This window comes from Mastacembelus armatus, chromosome 5 (genome assembly GCF_900324485.2).
Source record: "Mastacembelus armatus chromosome 5, fMasArm1.2, whole genome shotgun sequence".
In the NCBI taxonomy this organism is placed as follows: Eukaryota; Metazoa; Chordata; class Actinopteri; order Synbranchiformes; family Mastacembelidae; genus Mastacembelus; species Mastacembelus armatus.
The window spans coordinates 19,684,840-19,702,464 of NC_046637.1; the positions used below are offsets into that span (position 1 = coordinate 19,684,840).

The following is a 17,625-nucleotide window of genomic DNA, read 5'->3' on the forward strand; positions in this document are numbered from 1 at the left end:
CACGCACCTATGTCTTAAAATACATATTTCTGAATGAAGTCCATACTGAGTGTAAACACAGACACATTTTCTACCTATTAAATATATATCAGTAATATTCATTTTGACCCATCCTCAGTGACATTCTACTGCACAAATGTTTTTAAGGGCCAGCTTCATAGGCTGTAAAATATCTTTTTCAACATATTTGCTTGCACTCTGGGATTTTGGTTTTTATTGGGCGTCCATGTTGCTTTGGGTCAGTAGTTTTCCAGCTGTGATCTCATTCTCAAATGAAAATGGAAGTCAGACTTTTTAAAAAAGATTTTTCTGAGGATTCTCCCAGGAGTCCTTCAGTGCTCTCAGGAGTTTGTTTCTTCACCGTCTGCTTTTAGACACGGATGTCAGCTGTGCCTGTGGCCAGCTGGCAGGCAGTGGGGGAGGGCCAAATATTTACTGCAGTTCTGTACACAACAAGAGCCAGGTTCCATTTATGTTGCCTGCTCTCAGCACACTTGTTGGAGACTTTCTGTCATCAGATGTTCACCTTTTACCTTGAAACAATCAACCCACATCCAAATCATAGACAGAGCAGAGATAATGAGTTAATGACCCCAAAGGATCAGTAGGTGCCTTAACCATGCCTGAAGGACCTCTGAGTGACTGATTGGCCTTAAAAAGCACAATGTTATGAGGATCCTGCACACTGTGAAGCAATTTCTATCTATTCCCTTCCGCCTACAGTGTTGAAAGATATAATATAGAAAATATATAGACATCTGTGGGATTTTAAAGGTCCTCACTAAAGAAAAAGCCCTGGAACCTCACGTGTAAAGATGTTTTTTTTGTTGTTTTTTTTTTTTTTGTACAGCCCAACATTATAAAAGATGCATAACTTCATGTCAGTCAGTGAATTGGATCATTGCATGGTGGATGCACTGCTGCTGTGATCAGCAGAGGGGAGTGGTCAGGTTGCAATCGGTAAGATCAGTCCAAGAGCAGGAAAGAGAAGCTCTCAGCCTACTACAAATTGCACAGATTGGACACACACTACCAACTGTGTTACACACAAAAGTCTGAATGTGTCGGAACTTGGATGTTGCTCTTAAATAATTTTAGAACCTCTTAACTTTTTGTCAGTAAAGTTTCTTACTCAGTTTGTCACACAAGTGACATCAAGGATTTAACTCTTGTCTGGTTTTTCTTTTATCCACTTGGTGGTTTCATTTCTTCGTTATGGACTCTGTTCCCAGCAAAATGTGTTCCGGTAGACGGGTAACTTGCGCATCAAAAGCACGGATGCGGAGAAATGGTGAAATCGCTCATGCTGGTATAAAGAAGTTTGCTGGGCCTGTGGCACAGCTGCTTATCATAGTTCATTTGGCAGCAGCATCTCAGTCCTACCACTGAGATATACATTGGGTGAAACCCAGTGTAAACAGAAGGAATAAAGTCCCCTCCTTGGGCATGCCTTGAGCATACACAGGGAGCTGTTCCACATAGGCTCAAGAGCTGGTTGGGAGGAGACGAAACAATGTTTTGTGGATGTGGTTAGTTGGACAGTTTTTTTTTTTTTTTTTATTCTAGAAAGTGTCTTTCACTGCTTAAAGTCAAGCAGTGAATAGGGTTGTTTTGGGGAGAACCTCGGTGCAGACATGGCAGTATGAAACAGAGCGTCACAAGTGGGATTTGCTGTGGGAGGAGAGAAAACTCTCTCAGATAACCAAATCTGGATTCATACTTCTGGTTTCAGGTGTTACGATGTAACTGCGTCAGCTAAAGGCTCCTAGGTTGGATTTGCGGGTCATGACGTATCTGACACGCGCCCATCAAAAATGTAAGCGCTGTAGTGTGAGGACGTCGACGGACTGTGACTGCTCGTGTTAGTTGTTCGCCTTTTTAACTAACAAATGTCTGCACTGCAACCCTTTGGCTTACTGTGGTCCCAACAGTGTAGAAAAGAATGAACGTCAAGGCAGCAATTACATAGTGATTGTTTGTTATTCAGTAATGAGACACAACAATTCACTGTCCTTAAATCTCCATCATAAGGTAAATGAAAGAGTGTAAACTGAATTATTGAAGAGTATATAAATCAATATACACTTGGATTATATACATCATATCTATCTAGTGTTGTGGAGGTAATATCGAGTGAAATCCATCTCCCAACTATTAATCAAAACTTAGACTGTCATCATCTATCCATTATTTCTACAGCTTATCCTGTACAAGGTCTCGATCGGCTGACGCTGGGTGAGAGGTGAGGTATATCCTGGACAGGCCGTCAGTCTATCAGGGCTGACACATAGAGGGAGGCAAACATGCATACTCATCACATCTCTGGCCAAGTTAAAGCCACCAGTTAATCTAACCTGTGGGAGGGAGCTGGAGAAAATCCATGCAGAAAGGGCCTCCTTGGCCCAGGTTCGAAATCTCCTTGCTGTGAGTGCTAATTACTGCCCCACTGTGACACCCTAGTTGTTACTGGATTATCTTATATTTTTGGCCTATTAAATCTTTCTCGGTGGGGATATTTTGACTTGTCATAGCAGGAGGAGTCCAGGTAATGACATTTATGATGGCTCTGTTCCTTTGAAGCCATGCTAGTGAGCCAGCATCCACAGTACTATGGACCTGAAAACAGCTAAATGAAGTGCATCCGTTTACGAGCTGTATTTCGCAATTTCAAATGTCAGGGGTGAGAAAAGTCTAATGCAGATTTGTTATGACATACTTGTTCCTCAAATAACTGTCAAGGAGTCAATTCAGACCCATCATTTCATGCAAGGTTTGATGGGTAACCGACTTTAGTTTTTTTTTTTTTTTTAAATTTTTTCTTCAGTCCTCCTCACTCCTCGGCTCAGGCCTCCTCAACCAGATGGAGGATTTGAACGTCTTTTAATAACCAGAGAGTGACTGTGAGGGAGATCCAGATGACCTGGCTATGTGGAATAACTGATTGAAGTTTCCAATAATAGTCCTAACACCAGTTATACTTCTTCAGTGAGCCAGGAAGAGCAATAAAACAAAGCAAAAGCAAAAAGCTCAGCTCTGGTTCACCTCAGGGCTGCTAGGGTTGCTGTCACTCTTTCCATTTAGCCTTAGATCTCTGCTATGAACCAAGCTCCTCTTTAGCTGCTATGGATGACAGTGTTTGCACCGCTTGATTCGATAAAGAGAATCCATCAAAATCCCAAGACATCAAACAAATTGAAGCTGTATTGAACTTGATCTGGATAATCAGGTGGCCAATCAATTGTGCACTAATTTTAAAGCATGAATCTTTGAGATAATTGAACATAATAATCTACCCCATTAGATATATCTGGCACATGGTTTTCAATTGAATATGACAGATAATGCTTAAATAAAAGCCACACACTAAAAATGTGACTGCTGGCTATTTCATTTTATAGCAACTCTTTAAAAAATTGATTAGCCTTCTTTTGTATGCATACACTGAATAATAATCTGCTTATCTTTATTGATTTGAAATCTACCATGTCTTCCACATGCTGAAATGACTTAGACGACCATGTCACTGAGTTTCTGCCTCTTGATCAGAGGCCAGTAGCTCGTGAATCAGTTTTTTCCTTCTTCGCTCCGCATTACAGTATGTACACTATAATTAGGCACACTATGTTAAGAGCCAGACAGAGGGGAAGACGGTTTGACAGAGGACAGACTCGGAAAGTGTGACTGGTGCTGAGCTGAAGGCTCACCATGAATGTGCCAAGTCACCAGTGTGCAGCAGACTGCCAGTTTACTTTCTTTCCTCAGCTGCCCTGTTCTTTTATACTTTTTTTTTTCAAAGGTTTTTTTGTTAAATGTTTGTTTACTTAACATAGCTCCCATGTGTTTGCCCCCAAATGATGTTTTGCATTTTTAGTGGTAATGACATTTTATTTTTATCACCTCGGCATACCTGATGTTTTAATAAGTGCACAACCTCCTGAAGAGATTCACTTCATCTCATAAGAGTTTAGAGTTTGGCTAGAGTGTTCACAGATGTGGAAAATGTGCTGCTTAATTACTCTCTGTTCATTTTAATGGCTTTTGCATATGAAATTTGAAAACACCTTTAAAATCCAGCCAACTTGTTTTGAAGCTTGTGGTAGATTCAGCATAACTCAAGTGGATGGAATCTCTGATTGCTTTTGCTTCTATTATTCAAATCCAACTTGGTTGTCCTTAATGGCTGACTGTCTTTTTGTTGACCTTAATGGCTGTAGTCACTTTAATTTGGAAACATGTGATAATGCCGCAGTGACACGTTGCAGGAGCACACATTCTAGCGTTGCCTCACATGCACATGATGGTCTTTTTAGCCTATATGGCAGTCAGAACACTGTACATGCCAATAATATCTGCTTTATATTTAGGCCCACTATGCAGCAGCATACTGGAGCGGCAGCTGAAGTGATGTTACCTCGTAACTTGCTCTCTAAGTACAGCTTTAAAAACAGATTAAGAGCTGACCCTGCAAGTTTCCCAGAGGTTTTCATGTCATGTTGCAACTGAGTAATACGTCCGCTGGTGTATTCATTTACATAGAACAACAGTTTGTGGGCGGGAAGGGGTGATAGTTCTTTTTTTGAACTGGTGACCTCTGGCCTTTGGGCTCTGTAAGTGTCAGAAAATAGTGAAGTTTAGGGTTGAGCCAGTCTCAGGAAAGTGTCTCATTACAAATTACCATTAAATTGTGGCTCTTTTCTTTAACCTAAAATCCAGGCCTGGTGTTGTGGTCTACATAGTTCTAAACAAGTTATTTGTTCTAAGCATAATCAAGCTCTTGCATATATCGAGCATTTTCATGATGCAAAAGTTCTGCAATCCTGCAGGTTTTTTAACTAATGAAAAAAGTCAGAGATCAAATTCTAACTAAATGACTATGGAGAATTTGAGCAATTTAGCCCACATCTACAAGGGTGTTCTTGCTCATTAATATGCAGATATAATTATGTAAATTGTTGGTATTTATCTATTTACTTATTTATTTTTGTACTTTAAACAGGGCATTCCATCGACTCAGGCCACCTACTCTCTTATTTTTGGTCACCAACTACCAAACTAACATAATTCTACACTTATTTGTCTTGTTTGACATAAGGCAATTATCTAGCCATTTATTTAGACAGAGACCCACCATTTTTTTTTTTTTTTTTTAAGACTTTTTGAGTGCTGACTGCTGAGTGATGTTTCCTTTAGGTGAAACCACTTTTGCATGAACATTGATAATACTGGCGTGTGCTTATTAGCAGGAGCACAGTTGATTTAGTTTTTGTTGTTGTGCCGGTAACTCACAGAATTAACATCGGTGAGTTACACCCGAGTAGAATTTGCCAGCATCAGCTGTTATTTCGATTTTGATATAAAATGGATTCATTGTGATGTAATTTTTGGTTGATGGTTATGGTGTCACTCACCTGAAATTAATAGTAGGTCATTATGAATAACCTTCTGCCGTCTTACATGTCTCCTTTGTTTGTCTGTAGGAAGGCGAGACTAAAAGCGTGACGGTTGTCCTACTTCGCGAGGGCGGATCTCTGGGTTTTAACATCATAGGAGGAAGGCCATGTGCGGTAGGTTGAAAGCTAAGCGTCTTGGAGGTTTAGTTTCCCCCCCAGTGATAGCCAAGTGTTATAGTGCAAGCCAGGGAAAGAGCAGCACATACTTAAAGCATCACAAGCCTTCTCCATACTGAATGTCACAGCTTAAGACAGTGACGCATGTGCTTTCTAGTCTGTGGACTCCATCTATTAAGTTTTATTGTGTTTATGTATTGGTCCAGTTTAGCGGGTTTGGCATTACTGATTGAAAAAAAAAACAAAACTATAATTACTTTTATGTGAGTTAAATCTGGGATTATGGCTTTGACCGCAGTTGTTTTGTCTCTAATTGAGGGGATTTTGGTGGTGAGGTAAACACAGTGGAAAGGAAAGGGTCTTTCATTCTGGCCTGATCCTTTCGCAGCCACTATGCTTTCTGCCTTAAGGCTGTGAAGTGCAAGTCATTAATGATGCCACACACTCTGCTGAGTGAAGGGTTGGAAATGTCTCAGCACTGGTTACAACTCTATCATCCAGACATAGAGCTTCTTTTTTGCAGGTTCCATTGAAATGGTGCTCCTCATATCTGTTTCACCAGGACTGTACACAACTGTTACAGGGCTTTTTCCACAGCCACAGTGATGCCTACATAGATTATCACAGTAAAACTGTTTATAGCAGGAAACTATGGAAAGATTTAAAAGAACCCTAGTCCATGGCTTTCTCACGGGTGTGACAGAACCCATGTATCAAACTTGAGAACAAGAGAGTGGATATAAGACTTGGCTTTTGCTTTCCCTGCCAGCCTCAAGTCATGTCTATATACAGTAAGAAACTCTATTAAAATAGAAATAGCTAATATTCCAGTAACCTTTGACACTTATGTGTCACATGACATGACTATTCTTGGCATGGCTTTGGAAAAGAAATCAACTACCAGGTTTTTTGTGGCCTCTCGTTTGTCAACAGATCTTAAGATAGGCATATACATGACAAAACAGTAAACTTTTTTTTTTTTTTTTTTTTTTTTTTTTTAGGTGAGCAAATGATCCCTCTGTAAGAGGAAGCAGGTCAGAAATTATTAATTGGGTTCAGCTTCTGTGGTTTCTGTAAGTGTCTCATTAAAGTGTAGTTGTGTTGCGGGGCTCACGAGGCGTGTGGAATATGTTTCCTGTGGCTTCAGAGAGTGCTAAGAGATGTCAGAAAATTTTTTTTTTTTTTTTTTTAAGTTGAACTCAGCTCTGATTCTAGGGTCATGGCTACAGTGTTGGATGCAAACTATATTGTGTCCTTCCAGCATGTCGACATTTAGGTCAACCCTCAGGCTTCGGAAGCATCTGGAATTAAAGTTAACCCTTAAATCCACACTTAAGGGCAGCGTTAAAGGGTCAGATTACCCAAATTACAAAAAGGCATATTTTTTTCATTTAGCCCTACCGGTGCCCAGCCCTCCAGATATTTTTGGTTTCATGTGCTTAGATTTTGAGTTATCCGCCTCAGAAAATTGCTGCTTCCTATGAAAGCTGCTGACAGTAAAAATTGGTAAATTACTTTTGGAAAATATGCAGCACAGTGCCATTTAGTGCAATATGCTTGACAGTTTTCATTTGAGTTCAGGCTTGGGGGCAGAGGTGGATATGTCTAAACCTTGGCACTCAAATAACAGTGTCTGCATCACTGTTGTGATCAGTTAGTGTACATTTTTCGTTATTTTTGCGATCTGACCTTTTGTCTTAATCTCTTGACAGATTTATTGAATTTTCCAACCACTTCTTTTGCTGAGATATCTGCTAGGTTTCAAAGATGTCAAAATGTGCACACTCCTATTGTCCCTGACAATTTGAGCATTTTATTATTTTCCAGACAATAACTGCAATTTATTCCACAGGATGACAGTGACAACACTTCAAATGAAGGGATCTTTGTATCCAAGATCACTGAGAATGGCCCAGCTGACAAGGAAGGAGGCCTTCAAATCCAGGACAGAATAACAGAGGTAAGTGGCCTACACCTCTAGTGCTGAAAAATACCGAAGTTGGTGTCAAACTTGGATTATATGACAGTGACCTCTGAAAATTGAACTGCAGCTGCAAACAACGGACGTGACATATTGAGTGAGCATTAACATTTGGTGCTTTTATGTCAGCTGTAGATGTTCTTGTAGAGGTTTCAACATATACGTCTTCCAGTTAAGTGGGGTATCACTACAGACAAGCTGAGATAAACCTGAGGCAAGACTGTCTTTGGTTCTTTAGAGTGAGAAAGACCCTTGTGTTCACTTCCTAGCTGATAGATGCCTTGTGACAGAGCTGCCATGTAGCATCCTCCTCTCGCCTTGAAACAGAATCTCATGTGGAAAGGCTAGCTCACCCTGAGGTCAACTTAAGGGATGCATTGAAAAACCGGGCATCACAAAGGTTGCTTTTATAGAACAGTTGTCAACCAGAATCTTACACAATGGCTCCATTGAGCAGAGAGGTTTATGTGAATTACAAGTGTATATTACTGCGTGCTGCAAGATGACAAATACGGTTTGTCGCCGACTTTATTGTCAAAGCTCAATGAAATCTCCTCATAGCACATTTTGACCAGTACATTGCTCAAAGAGATGATTGTGGAAAGTGTTTACAAGGGAAAAAAAAAAAAAACTCAGACGTGGGCTGTGATGATCACTCTATCCTATCATTCAGTCCAATGTTAACTAGTTACAGAAAAGTCCTCTGGCACAAGCCTTGAGCTGTGATTTTAATGAGGTGGTAAATAAGGTTACACCAGAACCAAGATAGGACAGATAAGTTCTCAGTTCGAATCCCTTCGAATAACACAATGAAGTGTCTCAAAGGTCTTCGCAACTTGAGATTTGTCATGAGATCCCCTAACAAAGGACAGGCTGAACCAGCAATGGATTCTGGTGACCTGAGGACTTCCAAATGGGCCACAACTTGATTAGAGAAGAGAGATAAGCTCCTGTGATATAGATGAACATGGACGGGTGGAAGTGTGTCTTTGCATGTATGTGTAGCGGGCCTTTTTTTCTGAGGTTGGATTCATGTGTTGGTCTGGGCATATGTAAACTCAGAAAGGTTGAGGAATCACGTTAATGGGCCAGATGTTGCTGTATTTGGTTACTTGAGAAGTGAGAAGGTATCTCGTAGAGGATTTAGTGCTGAAATAGACATTCACTCTTTATTGGTTCTGAAAAAGTGCAGATTTTGCTTTAGGATAATGCTGCACTTGTGCTTGTCTTGTTTGTAAGCTATTGTGGCTGAAGTTACAGAATCTCAGAGGAAAACACATGAGCGGAGAGGATGTGAAGAGCCTGAGGAGGGATAAAAACACCCTATTAAGTGACCTTTCTTTTCAAGAGGTGAGGCATTACTAGACAAAACCTAAGAAAATAAATCATTCAGCTATTGAAATAGAAATGCAAGACAGTTCAGAGTTGTTGTTCCACATTGGTGCTTTTCATGAGGTGGGAAACCTGATAGTGGAGGTGGTTCATGTTTCGAAAGACTCCTGCTTTGTTAGTTGGTTCAAGTAGGAAAAAAAAAAAAAAAAGTTCCATGTCATGGTTTATCAGACCACACTAAAAAATGCGATGTCATAACAACATGTTTTCAATTGTGTGGGTTGCATCTTTAAACTCGGGTGATTGGGTCTGTGAACTTTGTGGTTTACAGTAGTGATTCAAAGAAATTTAATCCCGAACGCCCAAAGGCAGTTTCACATTCATGGTTTGAACTTGTGGGCTGAAACCAACAGCTCAAATCGTTGTCCTGGTTAACATCATGTGTGGAACTTGGAACCGGAAGCCACCAAACACTGGTTTGTCATCACACCTCTCAGGAGGTTTTAGCACATACAGTACATGATGACATCAGTGCCATGTCGTGAATCAGCCACAGAAATATTTTCTTAATGATATTTGGAGGGACAATATTAATTACTATATATTATATTATATCTAATTTATTTTATATATTATTGTATTGTTTCAGAATGGCTGAAACATGCAAAACCAGAAGGATGTTTTCTGTTGTGATTAGGATTGCAGCTAATAATTCATTTCTTCATCAGTCAATGTCAATTACTTTTTAGACTAATCTTTTAATCTTCCAGTAAGCCCAAAGGTTCCCTAAACCCAAGGTGATGTCTTTAGATTACTTTTGAGGACAATGTGAAAGATCAATAACTAAGAACAGTTGTCAGTCAATATTCTGCCTGCCAGCTAATCCATTAGTTCACTAATAGCTTCAGCATGAAAGGATTGTAAAAGTGAAAAAGCTGGAATTCCCAGAGAAAGCATAAAGTTTGCATATGCCCTTGTCAACTGAAGTTGAAAAGTGTCTTTTAGTTTAAAAATTTTAGATGTAACTTTAAGGCAACATTTTTTTTTTTTTAACATTCTGTCAACCACCTGTTGTCACCCATTTTTACAGCTAGAAAGCACCCTTTTTGCATTTTTAAAGCTGTGATGTGTAAAATACACTCACACACGATCAACTTATAAAGTTTTGTTGTAGAAAATAAAAGGTTCTTCATGTGCCAAATCCTCCAATGTGGTCGCTAACTTATCATTTGGTGCTGGGCAGGTAGATCACAGTAGATGTACAGTGTGTATTGCCTTTTCACCGAAAACAGCTCTGTGCTGCACAAAATAACGTTGCTGAAACCAAAACTATCTATCTCTATACTCTATCTATTAACTTTGAATACAAAACGGACCTGAAGTCTAGGAATGGGTGTGTCCTGTTGCTGTTTTTTGGTCAAAAATGTGTGCCACTGAGCTCTTACTCAGAAGCTGCCAAAACTCGTTTTTCTATTACATTGGAAAGGAAAATGTTTGTGTTTTTCTCTGAACACTTTAAATTTTGGTTTTCAACCCTACTGGGCCCATATTTTTGACAGCCATTCACAAAACATAGAATAACCCTGTTGTAGGATCGCTGTTTTGAAAGGACAATCATATTACATGGAGCAGCGAAAAGCATGTTCACCTGAGGAGGAAGAAAACCACAGTGCTGTCAACAGCCATGGAGTTGTTTTCTCTTCCTGTAGTAGAGGTGTAAGTTCCAGTAAGTCTATATGGATGTAACATGTACATGATGATCCACAGCTCATCCTTCTATAACAGGCTCTTAGCGGGGGAGTGTGATAGCAGATGGCTGTCCTCTAACTGAGCTACAGGCTGGTATGAATCAGCACATGAATGCCTCCTTGTTCAGCCAGACATTTTTCTCATAAAAACCTTGAGTTTTGTTTGCTTTCACTAGCCCATCTGCAAGCTGAAAAATCTTAGCACTCTGGTCAGGATCTGCCCATGTTTGCAGGTGGGATTTGATAAATAAGTTCTGATTCAGTTTACCGGAAAGATTGGTCTGGCATGAAGGCCCAGAGCTTATTCTTTAATCATGTCTTCAGATTGGTGATTGATTTATTGGTCAATGTGATCCCAACATTTTGTCTTATCTTACTTAACATTAAGTATTGTGGGAAGTCCAGTAAGAGTTTGTTGCTGAGTATTATTCTTTTTTTTTTTTTTTTTCTTTCAGTCAATACGTTTTGCTTGTGCAATACAACTAAGCCAATGTGACAGTCCCAGAGTGGCTGTAGCCTGAGCTATCAGGGTGAAGGGGGGGTGTTTTCTGTTTGGACTACTCAGTGTGAAAATAGGAAGAGAATGGAGATTCCTAGGCTGCTGTTGTAAATGTCGCCTTGTAAATCTAAGCAAACATTCTTAGGTCGCAGAGGGCGAACAGCAAAAGCTACTTTAAAATAAACTGACATTGCGAGATGCCAGTTTTAATATGGGGGGACATGTTTGTGTGCGTGTGTGTTTTTGAGTTGGTAGGAGGACCAGCCGGCAGGAATGTGTCCCGACTAAGACGATGTTGGTATAAATATATAAATTGAATGCCATTTGGATTAAAATGTGGAGATTTTCATTCAGCGTCAAACCACCCCGTAGGACAAGGTGTCTTACCATGTGACCCAAAATAGCAGGCGTGCACAGTTTTGTAACAGATGATGCAAGCTGAATTGGCTGGCAGTTACCTCTGTTCATTTAACCTGTTTGTGATGAATAATGTATTTTGCATGATTAGCCAGAGGAACAGTATGAGAATGTGTTGGAAAAATGCCAAGGGTCACGATCAAACGTGTGTGAAATGCAAACTAGGCTGCTCTAAATACAGCTACTTTATTGGCAAGGAGGATATAAAACTGAATGTTTCTAATGAGACTCCCAGATCAGCTTATTATGTTTGGCTCAACCTGTTCCCATGATCATAGTGCTACGGCTTATACTAATTATCAAAGAATCAATGGGCTTTGGCCTTGTGGTGAATGTTCACTCCATTGTATATGTTTAAAACGCGAGGAAAAAAGGTTGTTTATCTCGTTAACGCTGCAAAATAATGTCTTTTATCTCAACCTGTCAAGGATAATTACACATCTGTATTTAATACATGTATATGCAGCACTTCTCATTTTACTTGTCACTAGATGTAGGTTGTGAATTGTGAGGTTACCCACCATGAGCTACTAAAACACTACAAACCTCACCTCAGTTACTTCAGTATCAAGTCACCAAGACAAAAGGGCTAAAAACACAGCCAGACCCCACTTAGTAGTGACTATTGTGAATTGAGCTGTGTTGGAGACAGGTCCAAAGCATGCATGTCAATAAGTCTTTATTCAGTTTTCATGGCCGCCATCCAAGGCGAGAAGGAATGAGATATTTTAACAATTTGGGGAGAAAAAAATTGGAATCAAGAAGGTGCCTTTTGCTTTAAATTAGCTTCATCACTTTTTCCTTTTAGACATTCCAGATACTCTCATTTCTGGAAGGCTGCAATGACAAAAAGCTTAGTTTCATTATAACTGATTCGTGTTTAGTAATGTTCTTTGTCTTTTACAGCATGTTAAACAATTTTGCTCTTAAGTGTAATTTTACTGCAGCACTTTCAGTTTCAGTGTTTAAGATCTGAAATCTGAAAAAATCTGAAATATATATATATACATATATGTGTGTGTGTGTGTGTGTGTGTGTGTGTGTGTGTGTGTGTGTGTATGTATAATGTCACAGAATCTGCTAGTTTTCATGCACAAAGGTCATGCCATCTGTCTACCTAAAAACTTTTTCAGATGACAGCAGTGAGATCGGCTCCACCCTACTGTCACTAATAAGTCATCACAGCACATGGGATCCTCAGCAGGACATGTGCCAAAGGTTCCCCAGGCATTATATCTGACCTGGAGGGCTATGAGGAACAGACAAAGTTATTTCCCTAAGGGGGATCACATGTTGTTTGGCATTCTGAGGCAAGAAGCAGGTCTTTGTCAGGCCCTTTATTGGATTTTGGCCCTTGTGCAAGCAGCATGTTTACTCCCCAGCGGCCTTGCTCTGTTGCTCCTGTCTGGTTCTAGACAAGACGAATCCACCTCAGGCTAAGTGGGCCAATCCTAGTAGCGAGCCACATTCTTGTACCCCGTGGTCCAGCTCAGACAGGAGCAGGACATTAAATCAAGTCTAACTTTAAAGAGTTCATAATCAGCTTCTGGTGGTAGCTGCTGCCCTATGCAAAGCAGGTTTTAAGAAGCGAGGACAAGCACATCTTTGTTTTCCACCACTCCTTATGGGGGGAAAAAAAAAAAAAGAATTTTAAGATGTGGAGTCTAGAGATGGTGTGAGGTGAGCTTATGCCTCGCTCCAGCCAGAAGGCTGCTTTTGTCTCTGTCCCTCACCACACACAGAATATTGTATTTTCCACTCAGTTTAAACAGCTTACGTCCTCAAAGGCGAGCCAGTGCTTGATGATTTTTGTGGAGACATACAGTCTGGGCCTACAGTAAATGTGTTTGCTCTGCTCCAACACAGACTCAACCGGTTCCTCGTTCATTGACATTAGTGGTTTAATTTATGGCTTTAAAAAGGTTTAAAGGGGACAGAAATAGGCAGGTGTAATTAAGGCTAATTTTTCTGCCAATCAATCATTGTCCTGGTGTAAATAGATCAGCAACGATCGGCTCAGGTTGCTCTGCTAGCTACTTCTTGTGTCAGCCGCTGACCCCCAAGCACAGGCTGCCCACCAACTCCTGATTAACTACCCTCAATTAAACCCTAATAGGCTGATTAACGGACCCTTATTTGTGCTGTAATGGTCCGTCGTTTCCTCCCAGTGCCCCTCTGAAATGCATCCTGACTGCAGTGTGTTAATCATGGCCCACCCTCTCTCGACCCCTGTCTGTCTCTCTCTAGCAGAGCAGATCCTGATTCAGAAGTCTTGACTCAAGTGTGTTTCCATTTGGTTGAATTCCCAAGACAAAAAGTTTGAAGCCATGACACACACACACACACACACAGAAAACATATTCCCAACAATATATAATGGTTGGAGAAAAGTGTATCATTTTTCTACTGAAATTATCAAATAGACTTTGGAACTTGTACAAAACAGCAAAATTCCCTTGTTACATTTGGTCTCAGTCTAAGTCACAATGATTACGCCAAAGAAACGAACCAAAACATGCAGTAATCCAGTAAAGCCATGGGTTATTGTTGCTTCTGGACATAACAACTTTTGACGTCAAAATTCGCATGATCCTACAGCAATTAGAAAGTTGAGCTTTAAAGTTTCTTTCTGACCTTGGAAACAGCCTTTGACAAAATGCTACTCACCAACACCACATTCAGTTTTTGTTCTGGAGCTTTTGATACAGTCTGTCTGAATTTACAGGTTGATCAGTTGTCATGGACGTCATAGTTTTTTGCTTTTTTTTTTTTTTTTCTTGAAATCAAATTATTTTTTTCATTTGGTATTGTCTAGTTGTCATGTGAGTACGGAATAGTAAAATATCCACTATTGCAGCTTTATATTTTACAAATAAAAATATTAAAGCTGTCAGAATAAATTGATTACAGACAAAAAATACATTGGGAACAGATTTGCTAATAGATTCAGCATTTAGTTACAAAAATACCAAATCAACCAACCGTAAGTGAGACTGACAACTTTTAAATGTCAGCACTACGGTCTCGTCTTACTCTTTTCAAACCACAGCTACTGAAAAGTTTCTGTAACGTCACTGAAGTAGCACAGCATGTCAATGTAGCTTTCACAATATTTGAAATGATCACAGCATGATTCTCTCTAGGGAGCAAAACAGAAATGGGAAACAGTGGCACAATTCTGAAACCAGTGCCTTAATGAAAGTGTTGACAGTTTTCACTAGATTTATCCTCCATTATGTATACCACAGTTTAAAACTCTGTGTTACTGAATTTAAGAAGTTGTAAAGCTTTCCTTTGTCCTCCAGAGGAGCCAAGAATCTTCAAGGCTTTTCTTACTAATCTTTGTCTGAGCTTTTGAAACAGATAGAAGTGACTTGAGATAATAAAATACTTCACTTTGGTAATTTTGTCAAATAAACTAAGAGCGCCTAACATCAGGTCTGTATAAGAGGCAGTTTATTCCACTTACAGCTGATAGATAGGGGCATTATGGCAAGCATAAAAACTAAATGGAGACTGAGGTAACTGAGACAATGCTCCATGCAGGGAAATCAATTAAGTGGAGAAACAAGCTGCCAACCTCAGTGGCAGACTTAAGAATAAATCACAAGATGTTGACATGCATGCAGATTTGTTTGTTAGATGGTTATTGTTCCATTTTTATTCTTGGAATTATTGTTTTCCTGGGAAGCATTTTTGTATAATTTCAGTTAAATAAAGTATATAGTTGTATCACTTCTGACACAACTGGATTTTTTTGTGCGTTGATTTTATGACCATTGCCAACATTATAATGATGCACTCAGGTTTGAGTTTTTTTTTGGGGGGGGGGATTATTACACAGATTCCATCTCTCACTTGTTGGCAGCAGACACTACATTATGGGTTGATGGTGACATTGTTTGTGTGACATTGTGTGATCCATCATTGGCCAAAATGCCACAGTCTACGTGTGTTCCTTGCATATGGAATCATTACAGGGAGATGTTGGACTCCATTGCTTTTCCCAAAGCTCTGTAATCATTGAATCTCAACTCACTGTTAATCATGTGATGTAGATAATCAGTCATTGTTGACAATTCTGATTAATGTGAATAATGATTTAGCCATTGAATTGCCTATTTATTACCACAAATGATTTCACAAGTATGTTTGAATAGACCTTGTAAGTGAAAAGTGTGTATGCTGCCATATTTTTGTTACGAGAAATGTTTTTGTTACAAATTTTCCACCCAAATATATTCTCTCATGGTATATTTTACTTGCTTATTTGGCAGGTACTTTACTGATCTACAGCTAATTTCCTATGTACAACCCATTGTTTGTTTATGGTCCCTAACTTCTTCTGTTCCAAACAACATAGGCCATTTGGCTTAAAATTAACTGAATTCTTACATAACACAAAATGTACTTACTTCAACAATTGTCACATTGTTTTGCTGCATAACAGGAAAATGCAACATTCAAGTGCAAGTCTGACCTTCACAACAAGTCTGAAGCTGTCCTGAAAAAAGACTAACCAGGCTGTGCATACTCCAGCACTGTGGCCACTGCCATACTGCCGCCAGCAGATGTTAGGTTTCATTTTGTAAGGCTCCATTAGGACTTAACAGATGCAAAACACACGGGGTTGGCGTCACCGTACATAATTGTCCCTCTTGTACATGACAGATGTTCAGTAATATCTGAGCTAATTGGACTATATCAACACACATTTTATTGAGATAACTATTGCACATGTGCCTTGACTTTACATATTTATGTACAGTAGTCTCGCAGTGCATAACTGATATGAACACCTGCTCTGGTTTAACTTTTAACATCTTGAACATCCTCTCGCTGTATAGTGAATGTTAGGAACTAGTTGTTGCCCATGTTTGGCCTGGCTTTGATTGGCCACAACTAAGAAATGAAATGCTAGTAACGCTTATAAAAAAAAAAATGTTTTCCTCATTCTACTGACTAATCCTAAAGACACCACCGCTTCTATTCTTCACAGCCTCTCATGAAAAGGGTGAGAGCTCCCCTCCATGCAGCAGCCAACTAGTGGAACTGGCGGCCGCTGTGCCGCTTTTTCTCATGCAAATGTGTGCAAATAGAAAACATTGTTCATCAGCGTGGTTCTCCATCTCTGTTACGCCGCTTTGCTCTGGCCTTTCTCTTGTTCCCCTGAGAGAGATGTTCCCTTTCAAGTGTTACCTCTCTGTCTCATTCAAGACTTCCTCTTCCCTTTTGACAAACAGCCTGGAGGAATGGTCAGAGCCGGCTCATTGAGCAAGCTTTCATGGACAGGGAGGAAAAGAGAGAGAGATGTTCTGCAGGCACCTCGCTCAGACATCCTCTCTTCATATCTTATTTTATTTTAATTTTTTTTTTTTTTTTTTTTACTCCCCTTGGAGGGTGAGTTATTTTATACTAGGAAGTAAAGTGTTCTCTCTCCCTATACTCCTCTTTTTCTGAGAATATACATGTGCTCATCCTGTAAGTGTGCACTTGACTGCACCTGTATGTAAGCAGTGACATATGCCACATGTTCTGTATGGGTTGTCATTTCGCTGGAATGTTTGTGGACATTTTGAAAGAAGTTGCTGTAAATTTGGCATCACTCTATTCAGTCAGAATCTTTTCGGTTATGTAGTTTTAGCAGGAGCTTTCAGTTCTGTAAAACAATTTTATTAAAAGCATGTGTTTGTTGAATTGTCTCTTCCATTCATGCTGCTCCATTGGGCATTAAGTCCCCCCCCCCTAAAAAATGGTACACCTTGTACCTGGAGTTGAATAGGTTTTGCTACAAGTTCATGTAGATTATGACATACGATAGTGCTTAGGCAGAGAAAATAACTGGCAGGCTCAGGAGAAGGCCAGGACCACCGACCGAGAGCACAGAGCCCTCTGCCAAGGTCAACGCCAAGGTGTCAATAAATATACCTGTACTCCCTGCTAACAGAAGGGTGCTTTGATTAAAACCTCAGCAAAAATATGTACCTTTAGTGAGGTATGCCAGCAGACGGACAGTTGCAGCCATTTTGTCTGTACCCTGGAGTGAGATCCAAGAAGATTTTTTTTTTTTTTTTTCCCCCC

At 39.8% G+C, this 17,625-nt stretch overlaps 1 protein-coding gene across 2 annotated transcripts in view; it reads left to right on the forward strand.

The window, feature by feature from the left end:
* Positions 1-17,625, forward strand: part of pdzrn3b (PDZ domain containing RING finger 3b) — an 87,600-nt gene that overhangs the window by 966 nt on the left and 69,009 nt on the right. Inside the window, exons 2-3 of one of the 2 annotated variants that reach the window (XM_026307955.1) lie at positions 5,478-5,564; positions 7,420-7,527. In XM_026307955.1, the coding sequence (XP_026163740.1) occupies positions 5,478-5,564; positions 7,420-7,527 (195 nt within the window). The remainder of the gene's footprint in view (positions 1-5,477; positions 5,565-7,419; positions 7,528-17,625) is intronic. The other variant, XM_026307956.1, reaches the window with a different exon arrangement.